General features: G+C 40.1%; 1 protein-coding gene across 5 annotated transcripts in view; it reads left to right on the forward strand.

Annotated features, from left to right (window-relative positions):
- Window positions 1–18114, forward strand: part of SAMD3 (sterile alpha motif domain containing 3) — a 45694-nt gene that overhangs the window by 8700 nt on the left and 18880 nt on the right. For all 5 annotated transcript variants that reach the window (XM_063331068.1, XM_063331070.1, XM_063331069.1 and 2 more), the window contains exons 5-8: window positions 8679–8864; window positions 9156–9240; window positions 15120–15287; window positions 15560–15652. In XM_063331068.1, coding sequence (XP_063187138.1) covers window positions 8679–8864; window positions 9156–9240; window positions 15120–15287; window positions 15560–15652 — 532 coding nt within the window. The remainder of the gene's footprint in view (window positions 1–8678; window positions 8865–9155; window positions 9241–15119; window positions 15288–15559; window positions 15653–18114) is intronic.

Below are 18114 nucleotides of genomic sequence, written 5' to 3' on the forward strand. Positions count from 1 at the left end.
GCCATGGTGAAAAGTGGGTTTTCATGTCAGATTAATGGTGGCTATTTTTTGTATTTCTGCATAATGTTAATCTGATATTTCTATTATAGCAAGAAGTGAGTTTTCTCCATTGCTTTAAATTTGGAATTTTTAAAGTCTGTGCATGTGTTTCTCCCCCCCCAGTCTCTCATCTTAACTAATGGGGAAAGGGAAACGGTAGCAATATAGGGAGGGGTTCTGCAAATAAAACACCTCTGGACTGTCTTATTCTGAATAAGAAGGAGAGTAGGTACCCATTTCCCATCAGCCAGGCCAGATTTGGAAAAGCAGCTAAGAACAATGACAACTTCCACTTTTCTTTAGTGGAGGTTCCCACCTCACCCATTTATTTGGTGACAAAGCAGTTTGTATAAGCACTTATACAGTCATTTCTGCCAGGGTTAGTTTAATTCAGTGGGGTTAATTTAAATGTACAGTTCCAATGGTTGATGTTTGGCCAGGGCTACACTCGTAGCCTCTTGTATCCTCATTTATCCCATCTGAAAAAGAACTTTTTGTGCAGCTCCACCTTCACTCCTCCCCTCCTCCTCCCCCCCCCCCCCCCTCCCCAAAAAAAGACAAAAAGACCCACGTAACTACAGCTTCAATATCTGGCATGGTTTTGCTTTGAATGGATTATTAGCGCTGGTGAATTGGCTCAAAGTTTCTCTGCATCTTTCCTATGTAGATAGTCCTAACAGCTGTGTTAAATATACTTTTCTGTATTACTAAATACTACAAAAATATCAAAGCAGATTTTTTTAAACACAAAAATAAAGAGTAAGTGGATGCAGCAATTGTATAGTTGTATTTTTCATGTGTTGAAATTGTGCGTACGTATAGCCAGATGAGGTTTGCAGGTTACCTCAATGGAATAACTCTTTGCTAGCAACTACAGAAGTGAAAACAGACAGTCTTTTTGTTAATCTCCCAAGAAAATTAATCTTAGAGCAGTGCTTTTCTGTGAAAACAGTAAGATAGCTGCAGAGCACAAGTCAATAAATACGTTTCCCCTTTACCTGCTTTTTTGTGTCGGAGTACCAGCAGAGTTTGATGGCTCCTGGCAGCCTGGTGTTTATCTTGTTGCTAAGACAGAGGCTGTCATTACTTGTAAATACCTGACTCTGCTGTGAAAAACCAGCCTTTTATTGGTTGGTTTATATGTCCTGTCTGCCTTTCCTCAAGGTGTTTGTTTATCAAATGACATCCCTAACATATCCCTTTCTCGCTCTTTCCAATATGACGGTCCAGCTGTTTTCCTTCAGGAGTGATGTCCTGGTGGAGGTTTATTTGTACATTTATTCTTTCTGTAAAAATGTGTTCTGTAGCTCTTAAGTGTTGTGTAACAGATTTACTGTCTGAACACCTTGAAGTAATTTGCTCAGAGCAGGTCTATGTGCCTGCAAGCGGGATGACAGATCTGGGCAGCCTTGACAGCCTTGAACTTCTCTATTTGCTGTGAATTTGGAAGGTGTGGTCAGTGCTTAACTAAACCTGAGCCTGCTAATTGTTCCTATACCAATACGGCCATTGTCAGCATTGGCAGTATATTGGACAGTATATAGAAATGATACCAAGGACAATGAGTTGGAATATTTATTTTGTCTCCCATCTCCAAGGTGGCCGCGCCGGCCTGCGTGGTTGCAAACCACCATTCGTCCGCTGGCTCAGTGAAGCCAGCTTGCCTGCTGCAAGCCCTCGTGAGGTTGGGCACTTGCCAGCGGGCACTCGTGCAACGTTTGAACTAATAACGCCCCGCCGATAGGGGCTGGAGGTGAGCAGAGCACGGAGCCACAGTAACGATGTTGTACATCTCCTCAGCTAGGACAGTCTAGTTCGGTCGGACTGCGGGCAATTGCACTGGCTACTGGGTAGCTGCACCTGAGTTGCGTTTTATTTTTGATATATCATTCTGCTAATGATCTTTATTGAGCTCCTTCCTTTGCTTCCCCATTACCCACACATCGATACCATTGGTCTGTGTTTAATGTGTTTTATCAGAAAAACACTTATGCTTGTGCTTTAAAACGAAAAGAAAAAATACAGAGTAGCCAGCCTGAAAAACTGTTTCTTAGTCAATTATTTTGCTCCCTTTACACAAGAGATGAAATATTAGTTTTATATGTATACATATATACACATATGCAACTACAGTCCTACAAAGACAACCTCAGCTGGACTGTGCCCCTTCATATAACTTAGTTTCCATGCAGAAACCTTATTGTTGATATCATCAGAATTATTTCCAGTAGATGTGATGATCTCTTTTTCAGTTAGTTCATATGGACATGAAAAGCAGGCATTAAAAAAACCATGTTGAGTCTTTGACAATGGTCAGTAGTAGAAGAAAAGAAGTACAGCCTGTCTGTTTTGTTCAGAAGTATAGATGTCAGATGCTTCCTTTGATTATACCTTCACGAGAATTAATGTTTAGGGATTCTAAAACAACAAATAGCATCTAGCCCATTATTTTTAACAGTGATTGATTGCATCTTTCTTCCATTAATTTGTCTCATTGCTTCTGAAGCTATTTATTGTTTCAGCAGTAGATTCCCCTGTTCAATGTTGTATCGTAACAGAAAAATAATTTCTTATTTTTTTACTTCAATGATTCCTTATAATTTCACTTCAATTATTACTCCATCTTCACAAAAACTGTTGTATCTGTGGGGTTTGGTTTGTGTAGGGTTTGGGGGAGATTCTTTAAATTTAGGTTTTCAATTTATATGGTTGCAAGAATTTCTGCCGCTTTTTTCTTTTGACAGCATTTCATGTCTCTGTCATTGCAGCAGGAAGCTGCAATCATAGAATCATAGAATTGTTAGGGTTGGAAGGGACCTTAAAGATCATCTAGCTCCAACCCCCCTGCCATGGGCAGGGACACCTCCCACTAGATCAGGTTGCTCAGAGCCCCCTCCAGCCTGGCCTTGAACACTTCCAGGGATGGGGCTTCCACCACCTCTCTGGGCAACCTGTTCCAGTGCCTCACCACCCTCACGGTGAAGAACTTCTTCCTAACGTCCAGTCTGAATCGACCCATCTCTAGTTTTATTCCATTCCCTCTGGTCCTACCATTACCCGACATCCTAAAATTCTGGAATGCTAACTTAAACTAAACTAAAATACTCACAATACTGTGAATTACATGAAGATAATCACTTCTCTGTGCTTGTTGCCTCAATATTTTGGAAGTCAAAGCAACTGGACTCATGGTTTTGGACTGCTTAAGGTCAGCAGAGCTGAATTTACTGATACAGCGCTGTGTCATCCACAAAAGTTTGCAGGGAAAAAAAAATTAAATCTCCATTTTTCCACACCAGAAATAAGCGAAGTCTTACAAATAACTTGCAGGAGATGATACTAACTGCATTGCCTTGTTAAGGTCTAGCAAAGTCATAAAAAAAACACCACCAACAAAAAAAACCCCAAACACATAAAATTCTTTGGATACAGTATAACACATCTTACATGGGTGAATGCAAATAAACCCCGTTTCTTTAAAATGGCCTGATTTAGCTGGCAGCTCTGTCAGTCAGATTCCCCAAGGAGCGCTTTCTCTCCCCCGTCTGTAACCTACAGCTGCTGCCCTCGCGTGAGATGGAAGTGCAGAGCCTTCGCTTGTGTGATGCAGCTCCTCAGAATGGAAACAGCCAAAAGATCCTCCGCTCCCTCTAGAAGAGGGTTGCGTTTGCATCTCACAAACTTTCTTTAAAGCTGATTAATTTTGGCTGTAACTTTGTGCTCCTGCCGAACCTGGTGATTTCTATAGAAAGGGTACCGCAGGGAAAGCTGAAACTGCAGCTGCTCCGGGAAATGGGCAGCTCTGGCGTGTCTGTCAGCTCCCACCTCCCAGCCTTGCTGAAGCTAACGCTGCTGCAGGTAACTTCTTGTTCAATCTGAAGGACACCTGCCCTTACGTTTAGCGGGAACTGAAAAGCTAAAAGATGTTATCAAGCACTAGGTAGGCTGCAAATCCCCATCTCTAGGGAATAACTGGGAAACGGTGCATTTGTGCTGGAAAGTAGGAAATGGCAGTGAAGCACATGAAGAGAATAGCATGAGGATCTTTCAGGCACAGATCTTGGACCTGTGAATAGAAGAGAGAGCCCTATTTTAGCCTACTATTCAGAGGGGGAAAAGAGTTTCTTTTGACACTTCATCATCTGACATCATTTCTCCCTTTTGATGGAAACAACCTTTACAACCTTAAATACTGTCATACAGTTGAAAGCATATTATACGTGAGTTATGGGAAAACGAGCATTTTCTACAGCTGCAGACTTTTCCTTCCTTCACATCCACAACTTTCAGGTTTTCTTTTCTCTTCTGTTTCTTCCTTGGCTTTGTAGATGTGGACTTTTTCTTCCAGCCTACAAATCTACCGACAGGAGTCTCTTGATGATGTTTGGTGTAGACACGTGAGAGGCAAGGCCTTCACTTGTGAAAAAAGGGAATCTATTGAGCCTTCACCCATGTGCTGAGTTGTATCTGGAAGTGCTGAATGTGGAAACTCATTGATGTCATCAAGGTTCTGCTCAGTTGTGATGTCCTAGGAGTTACTGGGACCTGGGCTGACACCAGATGTAGCAATGAGTACTGTAGGCTCACAGACTTTAGTAAAGTAGACAATAAGAAAAGCATATGGCACACAGCCTGTTTATGCATGTGCTCAGTTGGCCTTCAAGACGCTTTTTTCCTTAAGCGAACTAAATAAATGCAGGAAACTGATCCTTCTTACCAGTATGCTCAGAATTTTAAAACTGACAAAATCATGTGGTCTAGAATTTGAACCTGTTTCTAGGAATCTACTGCATTTTGCACAGCTATCTTAATTGAGCTGTCTATATTGATGAGAAGGTTATTTTTACTGACTTGTTACGGCTAATTCAGTCAGCTCTGTCATTCTGCGTGAGGTTGCACGGGACACTGAGCTTGGAGACCATGATGCTGCGTTCACTCACCATTCTTCACCCCAGCGCAGCCTAAAACCTTCATCGAGTGATCTGGGCAATGCTGCAAGTGTGTAAAATCTTTGTCTTTTTGTCAGTAAAACAAGATAGGGATCCCAGGGGTTATATAATTCGAACAGGTGGGGTTTGGGCAGGGTTTGTTTTGTTTTATTTTGGGGGTTTTCCAGGTGTTTTGCCAGATGAAGGAGAAAAACGGCTCCTCCCAAAATGATGTTACTTTATAGTTTCGTGTCTCACTAAACATGCTGTGTGTGAGCAGCGTGAGGCTGTAACGGAGCCAAAGAACAAAATAGCTGTGTGAAACAGTGCCGTGACAGTACAGTAAGTCAAGTGGTCACCTATGAAAGCTGAGTGGTCAAAAGCTGTGTGATTAGTTGTGTCCTTGCTGATGATATGCTTCTCAGGGTGCAGTTCCGTATTGCAGCTAACATAGAGACCAGCTTGCTTCGTCTTTACTGGTATTTGTTTCACCTCATGGCAAGCTGTTTTGAGGACCTGAACAGTGAGAAAACTAAACCAAGAAGACAAATGAAGAATTTCATCCCTGTAGCTCCTAGAAGAAACTTGCTGCAGGCTTAGAGGCTTCCCAGTACAAGTAAGAAAGGAGTAGAGACATGTGACAGTGGGGAGGAAGAGGGGGCTGACATTTGGCAGCAGCTAGCCATCGGATTGATTTAGCTGCGGCATCAACTGTCTTAAGAATTGAGACAAAAGAAAATATGTAGAAATTTGTATTTTGGGATCCGTGTCTCGGATTAGCTAGAAGACCAGAGAGGGATGGCTAGAAACAGGCTATATTTGTTTGTGCCTAAATCTCTTAACTGTCATGCTGTTTTCCACAATCAAGGAAGGTCCTGGCTATATGCATAAATCCCAGTGCACATACAGTTTATCTCAACTGTTCTTTTAGTTAAACAAGTTTGCACATGAGCCTTTCAGGGGATAAAGTCTAGTGTGAAATTGTGTCTCTTTTCAAGCAAACCTGTATTTCATTGTAAAATATTACTGCTCACATTTAACACGACTGCCAAACAGCAATGATTTCAAGAAAAGCTAGTAAAATATTTAATCTATTGCACTGCGGAGACTAAAGGAAATTTTGGATCTTGCTTGGACAGCAAGTATTTTCTGTTTTGAGTAAGGCTGAAGAGAAATGGAATTTGGAGTGTTTTTGTTGTACTGGCAAATGTGAAGGGACTGGTGGAGGGGAGAGTTACCATTTCTCCATGGCTATTAGCTATCCCAACTCCAAGAAAATTTTATTTTCCTCAAGGAAATGAGTACGGTTCAGTTTGCCTGAACTGAATCTGCTAAACCATTCCAATTTTCAAAATGGAAATTCAGCATCACCAGTATTAGCAACGACAGGAATATCAGTGCTGCTCAGCTACAAATTACTGCGCATTTTAAACTTATGTATGTTTTTTGAGCCAGTTTAAATAATAGCACGGGGAAAATAGTATGTAGTAACTTGCTGCCTGCCTGCTACATCGCATTCTTCAGTGAAGTTTGTGAAAGTACAGGATTCAAACTTACAGGCTCCTTGTTGATGCAACATTGAACATCTGCACTTTATTTGCATAGGAGGGATTTCCAAGTGATTTCAGAGTCTGGGTTGGGTTTTATTTTCCCATTTGTGTATTAATTTATCACCAAAAAAGGACATGAATGTGTCTGTGTGGATATGTTTGTCACTTCTCACACAGCTTTTCCTCCTTTTGCGACTGCAAAGTACTAATAGGAACTCACTACCGTTTGCATCTACTGTTAACCATCTGTGTCCCATGAAATCTGGTGAGCTTGGAGAGATAGCAGCACTGGCCATTTTGTACCTGTTTTGCATGGGAAAATGGTAGTGCTATGAGTACTGCTACTACTGTTAATATACCTACGAGGATCAGATGACAGTAGCCAATTTTTTAAAAATGTCTTTTTCCTTTTTTCAGCATTGCATCGCAATTTGCAGTAGTGCTGGGGTTCGTAAAGTTATACCATGGCTGTAGAGCTTTTACCAGTCTGAAAGCTACCAACCTACATTAAAAGACACCAAGATGGTGTGGCAGCATAACCAGGTCAACAAGGTTATAAGAGTTATAAGCTAATCTACATAAGAAGGCATTGTGGCTACAACTAATGCTATAGGGGCCCAAAATAATCTGCCTCCCAGATATATAGTAATCTTTCAAAGTGGTATTAATTAACCTATTGCAAATGCTCATCCATTGGTATTGCAGTTGATTTTGCTAACCTAAAGATATTGGTTACTGTGGGTTCTTTTTTTTACATCCTTATTTGAAAGAGGCTGGATAGCAAAACCTCTCGACAAAGACCTTGCTAAAATGCTTCACAACTCTCATTTATATGCCTAGCTCTTGTTTATAGGAGACTGTAGAGACCTTTGGGAGTGGAGACTTGTGTGTGTTGGCTGGACTAAAGTCTAGCAGTATTTCCCTCCGTAACTCTCAAGACTCAAAAGCTAGTGCAGCTTGGAAGGGACACCGGAGCATGCCTAGTCCAGCCGCTTGTCTCTGTGTGGGAGCTTTCACCTACCAATTGGGGGGTTCCTAACTTGAGAAATATACAGTATAGATTTCAACAACTGTGGTAGCTATCTTAATTTCCTTCATAATTAGTGGAGAGGAATAAATGAGAGAGAACATCTGGTCTGATTTAGATGTCTTCTAGTTGTTCTGTCATCCTTCAGTGGTGCTTATGTCTCCTCAGTGAATATAAAGGGAGTGCAGATAATTAAATCAGATAGAGATATCTCTATTTTTATACCATATAAGCATCTGCATTTGTCACCTAAAATGATAGCATTTTATTTAAAAAATTCTTCTAAAAGTCTGCTAGCTGTTTCCAAATTGCAGAGAGCAATTTAAATTAAAGCAAGCAATACCACATACATAACAGGACTCTTTAGATGTCTTTGGCACCTCTCATTTGAAATTGCTTGGTTGGTCTGGACTACTATGACTGGGAAGCTGTCTAGGGCTGCCAGAGCCGCTTCTCCTTTTAGGTGGCTCTTGATTGACCTCCAGCTCAATTTATATTTACTTTTCCTTATGTTCCTTCAGAATTAGGCTTTGGCAGGCTCTCTGGAGGCGAGACGCACTTGGGTAGCCAGCAGTGATATGCTGTCTCAGGCTCACCCCAGCTGGGGTGTGACATCCGTAAATGGTCTTCTTGGGACCGGAGCTGTGGGTTCTTACGGTGTTTCGAGCCATGTGCTGATGATAACTGCCTTCATCCCTTCGCGGCTTTGCCTTTGGGAGGACAGCCTTAGCTAATGTAGTGTCTAGTATTTTATTAAGTTAAGCTGTTCAGCTTGCTTTCACAAGTAAGTTAGCAGAACTGGTAGGAAACACATTATAAATGATGACAAAGTTATTTTGCAACAGTAGCAAGTCCCCAGTGACTTCCTCCCCTCTGCCTTCTGCTTTCAGTTAGTGACCACCTTCTAGCATCCGCTGATTAAAACATTTCACAATTGACATCTGGTTTCAACCGCATATGTTTTGATTGCAGCTTTCGTGGGTATTCTTTATGTCGGAACCAAGAGAGCAAGCCTTGAATTTCTGTAGCAATAATTTTCCTTTGTGTTGAAGTTTTGCTTGTATTTTTCTTTCCTTCTTGCCTGCATTCACATAGAACAACGTGATCATGATAACGTAATCTTTTCTTTTACAGAAAAAATCTGAAATCATTTTTTGCAAGATACAAGACGTTGCAGTGGACAAGTTCTTATGCTTTGCCAGACTTCCCTTATGATGTCAAGTGCCTACTGGCGGAGAAAAAATGCCCTGATCACAGTATGAGAATAAGGATTATTGAATTTTTACAAGCGGACATGACAAAATACTTAGAAGGATCACTGTGAGTAAACACTGTTAGATTTATTTGAGGGCATTACCAACTGGCTGCAGAAGTAAACTTTCAAATTAGTATAAAGCCATTCTCTTTAATACGCTTGCCTAAATAGAGGAAGTTGGCGGCTGTGGAAGCCAACAGGAAGACTTACTGCAAACCTTGAAGCTGTTCCCTTTGTTATTTGGAGGGGAATCAATAGTCTTGGAAATAATCAGTTTAATGTATAGACTCCAGACGGTGTCTAATGCTGTCTAGAATACCAAGTATTTCTTTTACATCTCCATCTTGTGTGCACAGGTACCCGAACAGCCAGCAATATAACATTGTTGTCAATGCTCTGCTGCAGGCATACCCCTTCCTTGATGAAGATGGGAATGGCTTTGTAAGTATTGTAGAGAGTCCTCCGTCTTGGGAAAAATGGGTGGGGTCTTTTTTCACAGAATCAATCACAAGAAAATAACCTAGTGCAGAGGAAATCAATATCAATTTCTTATATACGGGCTCTATTCAGAGCTGTAAGCTTCACTTTGACATCTTTGGCAAACCATATTCTTATTTCATTATATTAATCAAAGATCAATCCAGTTACAGCCATTCCTCAAAGCCACTGTGAGATCACGCAGACCTGTACATGAAGACCCTGGTTGCTTGTTGGGTACAGTTTCTTTCTGGATTGATTTTTCCCAAAAGATAATTTTAAGCAAAGGCGACTTATTTTTATTTTTGAAAACAAAGAAGCCAAGCCTTTAGAAAATTGTTTGTATGAGGAGTGACATATGCCTGATGCTCTTGCAATGCACTAGGATCGCTTGTGTGTTAGGTATCTAGCTACAGCATGCAGTAATACTACTGGGTTAGGTATGTCAGAAATCTAGGCCTAATTAAAAAAAAAAAATAAATTAAAAGCCCTGGTTGGGATCCCAGTGGGGATATAACAGAAAGCAGTGGAAGGCGATGACTTAAATTTGAACTACATTTTTTCACTCTTGTGACCCAGAATGCATATCTGTACTCCCAGAGGACAGTGTTCACCTTTTGACTTCACATCATTGCTTTGCCATGTGATACTTTTATAGCATCTTGTAAAAGCTTGTGAGACTCAGTGGGGATTGTTAACTTTAAACATATATAAATATATATCTCACGTGCAGTTACTGCAGAAAGCAAAATAATTTTGAGAATAAAAAAAAAAAAAGAGGATTAAGGAATGGCTATTCTAGTTCTCCCCTGAGCCAGGGTTTTGTAGGAGGGAAGGGACTAAAGAAAACAAACACATCTCAGAGAGGAAAGAGGGAGCAGAAGGATCAGAGCGCAACAGTCCACCCTTATTTTCAATCAGGATTCCTCTCTGAATACCCCAGTGGGGTCCCCGGCCAGGGTCCTGGGTAACGCTATGGCTTCATCTGGCTCCCTTTGTGAAGGGGAGCTGGAATGACGTTCCGGGTGGGTCCGAAGACCTTTTTACAGCCTTTACCTTCTTAAAACTGTTTTTAAACAGAGGTTCTTAAGCTAGGTTTTCAAGGGGCTTTCATTGCAGCAGGACCATAGACTGAGCGAAACTATTCCTAACTCCATTCTTTGGGAAATGGCTCATTGCTTCCCAGATCAGTCCCGGAATTGGTGCTGGCAGAAGTTATGTGATGGGGCAGAGACTTCAGAGTTGTTGCTTATCTTTTGTTATTTCTCTCATGCTTACTAGAAAGCATATCTGGAAGAAACCACCGTGAGGAAGCTGGAATTAGCAGTTTGCTCCTGAGCCAGCCCCTCCCCATTGCTTGAGGGAGGAAAAAAGGCACTAAGGTGTATGTCTGTATACTTGAGTTTGGAGGAGGAGATGAGGAAGAATTACTATTTTTATTTGCCCTACTGTTAGACATTCTGTTCTTCCTTCACGATCATAAAGTCTATAAATACTTCTTTTTTCTTCATCTGAGATGGTTGTGTGTTACGACAGCAAAAGCTGAAAACAAACCCTACAACATATGCACGGCTACTTAACATGAGGCTTGCAGTAAAAACCGAATTCATGTAGCTTTAAGAAACAAATGAACAACAACAAAAAAATTGGCTAACCACCATTCTTTCATATTTTCTCAGAAAAAGTGTCTTTGGCAGCTCAAAAAAAGCGAAGTTTTTGTAGGCTTTTCTTTTAAAATTGCCTCAGGCTAACACGGGACAATAAGAATTACTGCTTGTTGTTCCTGTTAACAGTATTGAATCATAGGTCTTGTAAGTTGTAAAATATTACTTACTGAGAGGTTTTGAATCCCTTAAACTTGTTTATCTGTAATAATTAGACAGTTATTACAATTTTTGACTAGTACATTGAAAGTATTCAGGAAAACTATCATAAATAAATAATTCAGAAGTAAAGCAGAAAACTGTTTATTTGGGGACTGATAGCTAAATTTAGAGAAGGAAAACTGTAACATGAGTAGTACTTGAAGTAAAAATACTAGTTACATTAGTTATTAAATAATATATATATAAAATTCTGGAGCTGCAGGTCATATAATATGTTTTTGGTGCCTACATTGGGAAGAGAGGAATAGCGCTATGGAAGTTCTTGTTTCTTTCTGTGGACTCCAAAGGGACCCTCGGGTGACCACCTGTGCGCAGGTGTTGGTGTCTAAGAGACCCCCTCTTTTTGGTGTGTTGTAAGGCTGGAGAAATGGCCACACTGAACGTGGCAATTCAACTGGGCAGGCCTCAGAGAATAATGGTTTCCAGAACTGGTTAAAGTTATCTGACTTTATTTAGAATACCAACAAACATGTTTTCAAGCACTCAGACTTTTTATTTCTTGTCAAAGTCACAGGAAAAAGAAATAGTCGCATCCATTTCATAAAACAAAAGGGCTGGGCATACTTTGGAGCACTAAGTCTTGCGTTCCCTCTGGAGTGCTGGAGCTCACTTCTACCATCAAGTGTTTTCCTTTCGGCTGTGCAAAATGTTCTATCTATCTCACTGTATTGTTAATGATGTTAATTTATTCCTCTTTATTTATTGCTGTGCTATGTCTCGGTTCCTAGATTCAGTTAAACTCTAAATTCATGCTTAAAAGGAAAGCAATTGCTTACCCCTTGGGGTGGAGGAGCAACCAGCGCGTCTGCTGGGGTCTCCAGTTGGCTGCAATAGTTCTTAATGGGATGCCGTGAGAAGGTCTGTCAGTGGTGTGATTTTATTTTTAACTCACGAGTCTTATGGATTTGGAGCCCTTCACCAGAAATGGATGTGTATTGGCTGCTGGAAGGATGCAGTGGAAACTGTTCTGGCAAGTGAATCTGTTCCACGGCAAGTATGCATGCCTGTGGGTGGCCTGGGTGGGCAGGAGCAGGTGGTCGAGCTTTCTGGCTGAGAGAAGGGAATGTTCACCCCCTGAGAGATCTTGACATTCCAGAGTTAGCTTTTTCTTCTGACCAAAAACAGAAAATCAGAACATAAAGAACTGGATGTAACGAAAAACTTGGAGAAACTTTGAATTGGAAATGTCAGCACTTCTGTTGCAACATTTTCATGGAAATGAAATGGCTTGGAAAATTGGAAAGATCTGCTAGAAAACATAGAGGAGCAACAACAAAAAAACAAACCTAAGAGTGCCTAAATTCACACCAGTATTTTCATGGCAGGAAAAAATTTACTTGCGAAACTTTGAAAATGCCATTTTTTAGTTGTTTGGGGTTTTGGTGTTTTTGTGTGTGTGTGTGTGTGTTTGGTTTTTTTTCTCAAAATACTGGACAGCTTTTATTTACAACTCCAAACTATTTTAAACAAGTAATTTAAACAATGTGTGCATTATGTAGAAACTTATTCTAATATTTTCAATCTCATACTGTTGCAATGAGAGGTCATTAAAGGTTCAGTTTTTCAAGATTTATTAGTAGATTAGCCATAATTCTATTTTCTTGGTTAAAGGGTTTCCCATTTAATTTTGTAGTAGGGGAAAATACGCTTCTGTGCCATCATTCCTTTTGCAAAAGATATCCAATGCAATGTAGTCAAGATGATTATAATGATCCTAAATGAGTAAGTTTACAAATAAGGTTACGAACAAGCCACTTATGTATTATGAATTTTAAAAGAAGGTTATTACTAGGTCATTCTAGAAGCAGTAATTAAGAAAGAAATCTCTGAAATTCTAAATAAGAAAAAAAAACATTTTATGCTAAAGGCAAAACTCATTTAAGAGGTCTATGGAGCACTTGGAATGCAATTAATTTCCTCACCCCATTCCAAGATTAGCTTTTGGAAAAAAAGTGCTTAAAGTGATTACTTAAGGAATTTTCCCCACGATGTTTCCTTCTACTTAAAGAACAACATTATCCTAACCTAACACATACAACATTTTAAAAAAATAAATCTTAGTTTAATCATGAAATAGATTATTAGATTTCTGATGCATAATGTAACATTTGTAAGTAGTAGCAGAAAAATAGTTTATACAGAAAAGCCCAGGTCATAGTCAGAGCCCTCAAAAGAAAATTGGCGTGACACTGTTTCTTGACCACTTACAAGATACTATTCTATTTGTATTTATTCCTTTTACGAGGGTTACAACCAGCCATTTGGAACGAGTCGCTGCCCTTATTTCATTTCACTTCAGCCAACATGTTGAAGATTGTATGGTTTCAAGAAAACCTTGCACGGGGAAGGAAAAGAGAGGGCTCTCTCATCCGCACAAGTTGCCAGTGGGCTTTGCGTAAGCAGTTCCCTCGAGCTGGGGGCTGCCGAGTGGTGCCGTGATGCCAGCGAAACCCGCGATGCCAGTGCTGACATGCCTGATTTATGTAACTGCTGCGCACAAAATGATTATTCACTAGTAAATTCCTGCTTTTAATCTGCGTGTAATCCTTTCCCTCCTATGTCAGAAAGACACAGACTAATCCTTCTGCTCCCTTACAAGCATTGTAAACCTTCCTGGGTTGGTTTGGGCTTCATTTTGGGGGGGAGAGGGGGCAGGGGAATTAATAGAAAATAAAGTTGTCATCTCATAAATGGTAACAAAAGCATCCTTTTCAGAAGCTGCATTACCTGCTAGGGAAACCACATAAATTTATGTGCTCACAGTCTCATTCATGAAATAGGTATGTGAGAAGGGACTTGGCTAAGCTTATGAGAATCCTATTACAGAAATAGATTTAGTTAAAACTCTAAATTTATCTGAGGACAGGAGGATGAGAAAGCTGAATGTTTTGAACTTTGAGGGATATTTAAAGCTCTGTATAGGTGTCAGCATATTCTTTCATGTGGAAGAATAAGCGAAAATGTCTTCTAGCCAAACAAAGGTTTTCAAAAGAAAGAAACTGTGCAAAACTCAACTAAGGGGATATTTAAATTGCCAGCTGCTAATATATTCTGGGATGATCATGTTTTAATGTATTTTAACATCTGTTGAACACTTCAGAGAAGTGTTAAGCTAAGGTTTTTTGTTTGCTTGTTTCTTAGCAGCCTTAAAATAACTGCGTTCCAAGTAAGTTTTGCTAGACAGGGTATTTATACATGTCTACATTTACACATGATGTAAATACAGGGTATTTACATCAAAATGTAAATGCATAGGGCCAGAATTGTAAATGTATTTAGAAACCTAATTTAGAAACCTGTATTTAGTCTCGCAAATGCTAGGATCTACTTAAATGATTCTCCTAATTCAGCAATTTTGAATTCAGTTTAATAATACACTCGATCAAGTGTAACTGTAGGCTCCTTGAAAAAGGCAGCATCCCACTGTGTCTTTCCCGCTCCCTTGTGTTAGATATAATAATCATACAACTGCACAACCAGTCAGATGCTGTCAGAAGTAGAGGAAGAGTAATCCACTCAAAAGAACTCCCCATTAGTTTTCTGTGGCATCAGTGAGCTGATCTGATTCACTGTGTAGTTTCATGACCGGATATCGTGAATGGAGTATCCCAAAGCAAGAGCTGAGAAAAGGAAAGCAAACTCAGTTTCACTGACAGCCCTGGTTATATCGGATAAATCTAACCCTTAGGTTCGATTACTGTCATCCTTAATGAACCACACCAGTGCCAGTGGCCCTGATGTTTGGTTGCCGTAGAGTCATATACCCCAGGTGCGTGTGTTTCCTTTCGTCCTGAAGCCACCAATATGCTGATGCCACCCTATGAGTCTTTTTCTGCTTAGTGGCAAAAACTTTTTTATAAAATAGAGTTAGATAAAATGAAGTGACCTGCTTTAGGAATGGGGCAAATTCTTGAAAGATACTGGTAATGACAGATTATTGGTTTCTCCCACATGCAGTTGCTATGGAAACGGGCCCTTAAAGATCGCTTCAAATATGTGCGGAGACCCATTGAAGATGATGAACAAGTCCTGAGGAACAAATGCAAGTTTGGCCACAGGCGAGGACAGACCAGGAAATCTTCATTTGCTGAAAACAAACCTGATGATGTCCAGGTGCAGGCAGAGGTAAGATGTTTGGTGTTCAACTGAGTCTTTCAGGTCCTCTGCTGACGGTCAGGCCACCAGCCAGTAAAGAGGAGAATGAAGTGATCTCATCCTATTTAAACTAATTTTGTATAGACTTTGTCCTATAGCCACACCCTTGACTTTTTTTTCCGTTCCTGGAGAGCTAAGTATCAATAGAGGAGCTAAACCTGATGCTGGATGCCTTATTCATTTGTTGTCATTTGGAGTTGTTGCCAATTGGACATAAAATTCTGTCTGTTTTTTTCTTTTAGCTACAATATTCCCATTCTGCTTTAGGTTATACACCTCCAGCTAGAGTGAAAAACAGTAGAGGCTTATGTCTAGGCCCTGAAACCTCTGTCCAGGTAAGAATGCAAAGAGATATTTGAGCTGGTAGCAAATGGCCATATCCTCCTGTCACATTGCACTTTGATATATAAAAGCTGTTTGTGTTGCTGTGTGATATACACAGGGACGCTTATAAATGTATGCATGCAGTTGCTGTACTTCCCTTTAGTTAGAGAATTCAGAGAGCCAGCACTGTCCAGTACGTGTTTGAAGCACACTAAGTAATTTATTCACTTTCATAAATACATTAAGGTTCCAGTTATGCTTTGCCAACGCTCCTCACACTTCCTTCAGTGCTGCAATTAAAATGTGGTAAAATTTAAACGATTGTAAGAATGTGACAAAGAAGATACGTAAGCAGATATTTTACTTTAGTTTGCATATGTCTGTCCTGCTGTTTACCAGACACGTGTCTTTAGGGGAGAAAGAGTGGTTTACTGGATGCATTTCTGCATACATTGTTCTTGTGTTTGAAGGTAGCTGTGGTTTTCTACCCAAAAAGCAGATATGTGATTTTGGTTTGTTGTTTTTGGGTTGGGTTTGGTTTTTTTTTTGACACTTCAGTAATTTCTGTTTATTGCCTTTTGATTATTGTCTGCAGGAATGAATAGCTCCCTCTTTTTGCCTGCTTTAGTTGAAAGATGCAGAATGTGTGAAGTAAGAAACCTTTAATTTGGGTGCAAAACAATAAACAGTCTTGCATGAGCTAAAGGAGAAATGACAGGCTTCTAGTTTTGCATATGCATTAAGAGTTAGTCATCGTTTATCTGCTAATGCTTGGAAAGGGCAAATGTAGGCCTTTTTTGTCACGTCAACTAGTTGAGAAGCGATCCTGTAGGGAATGCCTGCTCAACCTGCTCAACTTATTTTTTCCTACAGAGAAGATGTAACTGCACTGCTCTGTGTGTCTGTAAACTAGGAAGCACCACTCTTTTTAACTGCGTTGCCCAAGGCCTTCACTGGTCATCCCTTGTTCGCTTTAGAAATTGAAGAAGAAAGTATGTTCCATCTCTTCTAAAGTCCTGGGCATTTTCTGCTAGCCCTAATGTTGTGAGCAAATAAGGATTAAGCTGGAAGGAGGTGAGAGGATGCTGAGTATCCCTGAACAACTTTTCTTTTCTTTCTCTCATTTCTCCCATATTCTGAACATATATATAAATAAAATATAAATATAAATGCAAGAATTAACACTTGTGGGCCTATTAAGGCTTAAGAATGAGTCCCAAACAATTGAGGGAATTGTAACTTCCTTAGTTTTAAATGTTTCTATATTGCAAGCAGGTATGGCTAGCTCTGACATCCTAAATCATGTCACTACAAACGTGCACAGCTGAAAAAGATATTTGTTTAAACAAATGCAGTATGGGGTTTTTCATTCTGTATATTTAAGAATATGCATAAAGGCCCCTTTCTGCCAGTCCTTGTCACTGACTACTTTGTGATAAATTTAAACTCTTAAACAAAGAGTCTTAGCCTCAAAAAATAAATATTCGGTCAAGAAGCCAATACCACAGGCAAACCAAATTATATTCAAATTATCATTAGCCAGGTCCTCTTGCCTTCATCCCTTTTCCAAGTCTGAAAGCACAGATCAGCCTTGTGTGGACTAGAAGCCAACACATCAGGATTATTTAAGATAAAAGGATGGGGAATGAATTCCAGGTTAAGAAGACTTTTGGAGAATAACTAGTGAAGGATTCCTAGCCCCTTTGTGTCATCTAATTCTGTCTTAGATAGACAGAGTAGGACATTTAGGGCATTATAGGTCAAAGCCAACTGGCAAGCAGTGCAGATGGAAGAGCACATCTGTTCCCAAAAGATGACCTACTTACCAGCCACACAGCTGACTTCTATATTGAGCTTTAGTTTCTGAATAGTTGGAAGATGTAACTCTGTCAAATGTGCTTTGTGTCAGTAAAATCTTGGATTGTTAATGGTATGAAACTGATAAAAAGATTATTTACCAATAGGAAATGCCTCACTGGTATACCTGGCATTTGTTTTTATATAAAAAGAATAATAAAGCTATTGCTACTAATAAAATCCTTAACCACTCTTTCTATTTCATCATGTGAAAAACCAGTTGCTTGCCAGGACAAGCTCCCTGTGCTGTTTTGGGATGCGCTCAGAGCCACAGATGATGTCTGCCCTTTGGTCTGGCCAAGCCCCATTACCTGCCAGCAGGCATTCCTCCTCCAAACACACCACGAGTGTTGCTTGGCCTCCCATTGCAGGCCCTTGCTTACAGATGCAGCAGCTGGCTTTCTCCTCCAGTTTCTTTAAAACATCTGCTGATGTGTTCCTCATTACAGAGCATTATAGTCAAGCAAGACTGAAGGGTATACTCATTTTAGAGTGGCTAGCATCACAGTAAAGGTCTTGAGCAAGCGCAGTGTCCAGGGCTGTAAAATGATGGTAAGTAAGCACATAAATCCAGCCTGGAGGTGTCTGGCACTGAAGGAGGTTTTGCTGAAAATGC

The sequence above is a fragment of the Chroicocephalus ridibundus genome, chromosome 3, assembly GCF_963924245.1.
Source record: "Chroicocephalus ridibundus chromosome 3, bChrRid1.1, whole genome shotgun sequence".
In the NCBI taxonomy this organism is placed as follows: domain Eukaryota; kingdom Metazoa; phylum Chordata; class Aves; order Charadriiformes; family Laridae; genus Chroicocephalus; species Chroicocephalus ridibundus.